Source organism: Anopheles bellator, chromosome 2 (assembly GCF_943735745.2).
Source record: "Anopheles bellator chromosome 2, idAnoBellAS_SP24_06.2, whole genome shotgun sequence".
Taxonomy (NCBI): domain Eukaryota; kingdom Metazoa; phylum Arthropoda; class Insecta; order Diptera; family Culicidae; genus Anopheles; species Anopheles bellator.
Genome location: NC_071286.1, coordinates 3,995,074 through 3,996,015, shown reverse-complemented (window position 1 = coordinate 3,996,015; position 942 = coordinate 3,995,074). Strand labels below are relative to the sequence as shown.

The following is a 942-nucleotide window of genomic DNA, read 5'->3' as shown; positions in this document are numbered from 1 at the left end:
CCGAGACCCACCACTCAGCCTCCACTGCGGTGCTTCCCAGGATCAACAGATCCACGGTGTCCTCAAACAACACCAAGACCAGTACCAACTACTACTCCTGCACCACGTTGCTTCCCAGGATCAACTGATCCACGGTGTCCTCAAACAACACCAAGACCAGTACCAACTACTACTCCTGCACCGCGTTGCTTCCCAGGATCAACCGATCCTCGCTGCCCGCAAACAACTACACGACCAGTTCCAACAACTACATCTCAACCTCGTTGTTACCCTGGATCTAACGATCCGCGTTGCCCGCAAACAACAGCTGCTCCACGATGCTATCCCGGATCAGACGACCCACGATGTCCGCGTCCAACAACTGCTCGCCCTGTCCCAACCACAACAGCAGCGGCTCGTTGCTTCCCAGGATCAACCGATCCTCGATGCCCTCAAACAACTCCTCGTCCCACTCTTAAGTGCTACCCAGGTAAGTAACTGCCGATCGTCTTCATGTACAAAAACTATTTTTAATTTCAATTTTCAACTATCATTTTTGATTTTCTAACGCTTCCGTAGGTTCACTCGATCCAACGTGCTCCGACAAGCAAGATTCTGAAACATATCTTCCTCCTGTGGAACAAACAAGGCCAACTACTACGGCTCGTCCAGCATGCTACCCAGGTAAGGCTTGATGCCGGAGTTAGACACCTCAGAGATTTGATCTAATGTTTCTTTTCTGACTGTGACAGGTTCAACTGATCCACGCTGCCCGCAGACAACCAGCCGGCCTTTACCAACAACACCTCCAGCACCACGTTGTTACCCTGGCTCCAGTGATCCTCGTTGTCCGACGACTCCGAGACCCACCACTCAGCCTCCACTGCGTTGCTTCCCAGGGTCAACCGATCCACGTTGTCCTCAAACAACACCAAGACCAGTACCAAGTACTACTCCTGCACC

The 942-nt window shown here is 52.1% G+C and overlaps 1 protein-coding gene across 1 annotated transcript in view; it reads left to right on the top strand.

Moving 5' to 3' along the window:
- Window positions 1-942, top strand: part of LOC131212025 (mucin-2-like) — a 20,917-nt gene that overhangs the window by 14,131 nt on the left and 5,844 nt on the right. Inside the window, exons 4-5 of the mRNA XM_058205744.1 lie at window positions 41-469; window positions 732-936. Of these exons, the coding sequence (XP_058061727.1) occupies window positions 41-469; window positions 732-936 (634 nt within the window). The remainder of the gene's footprint in view (window positions 1-40; window positions 470-731; window positions 937-942) is intronic.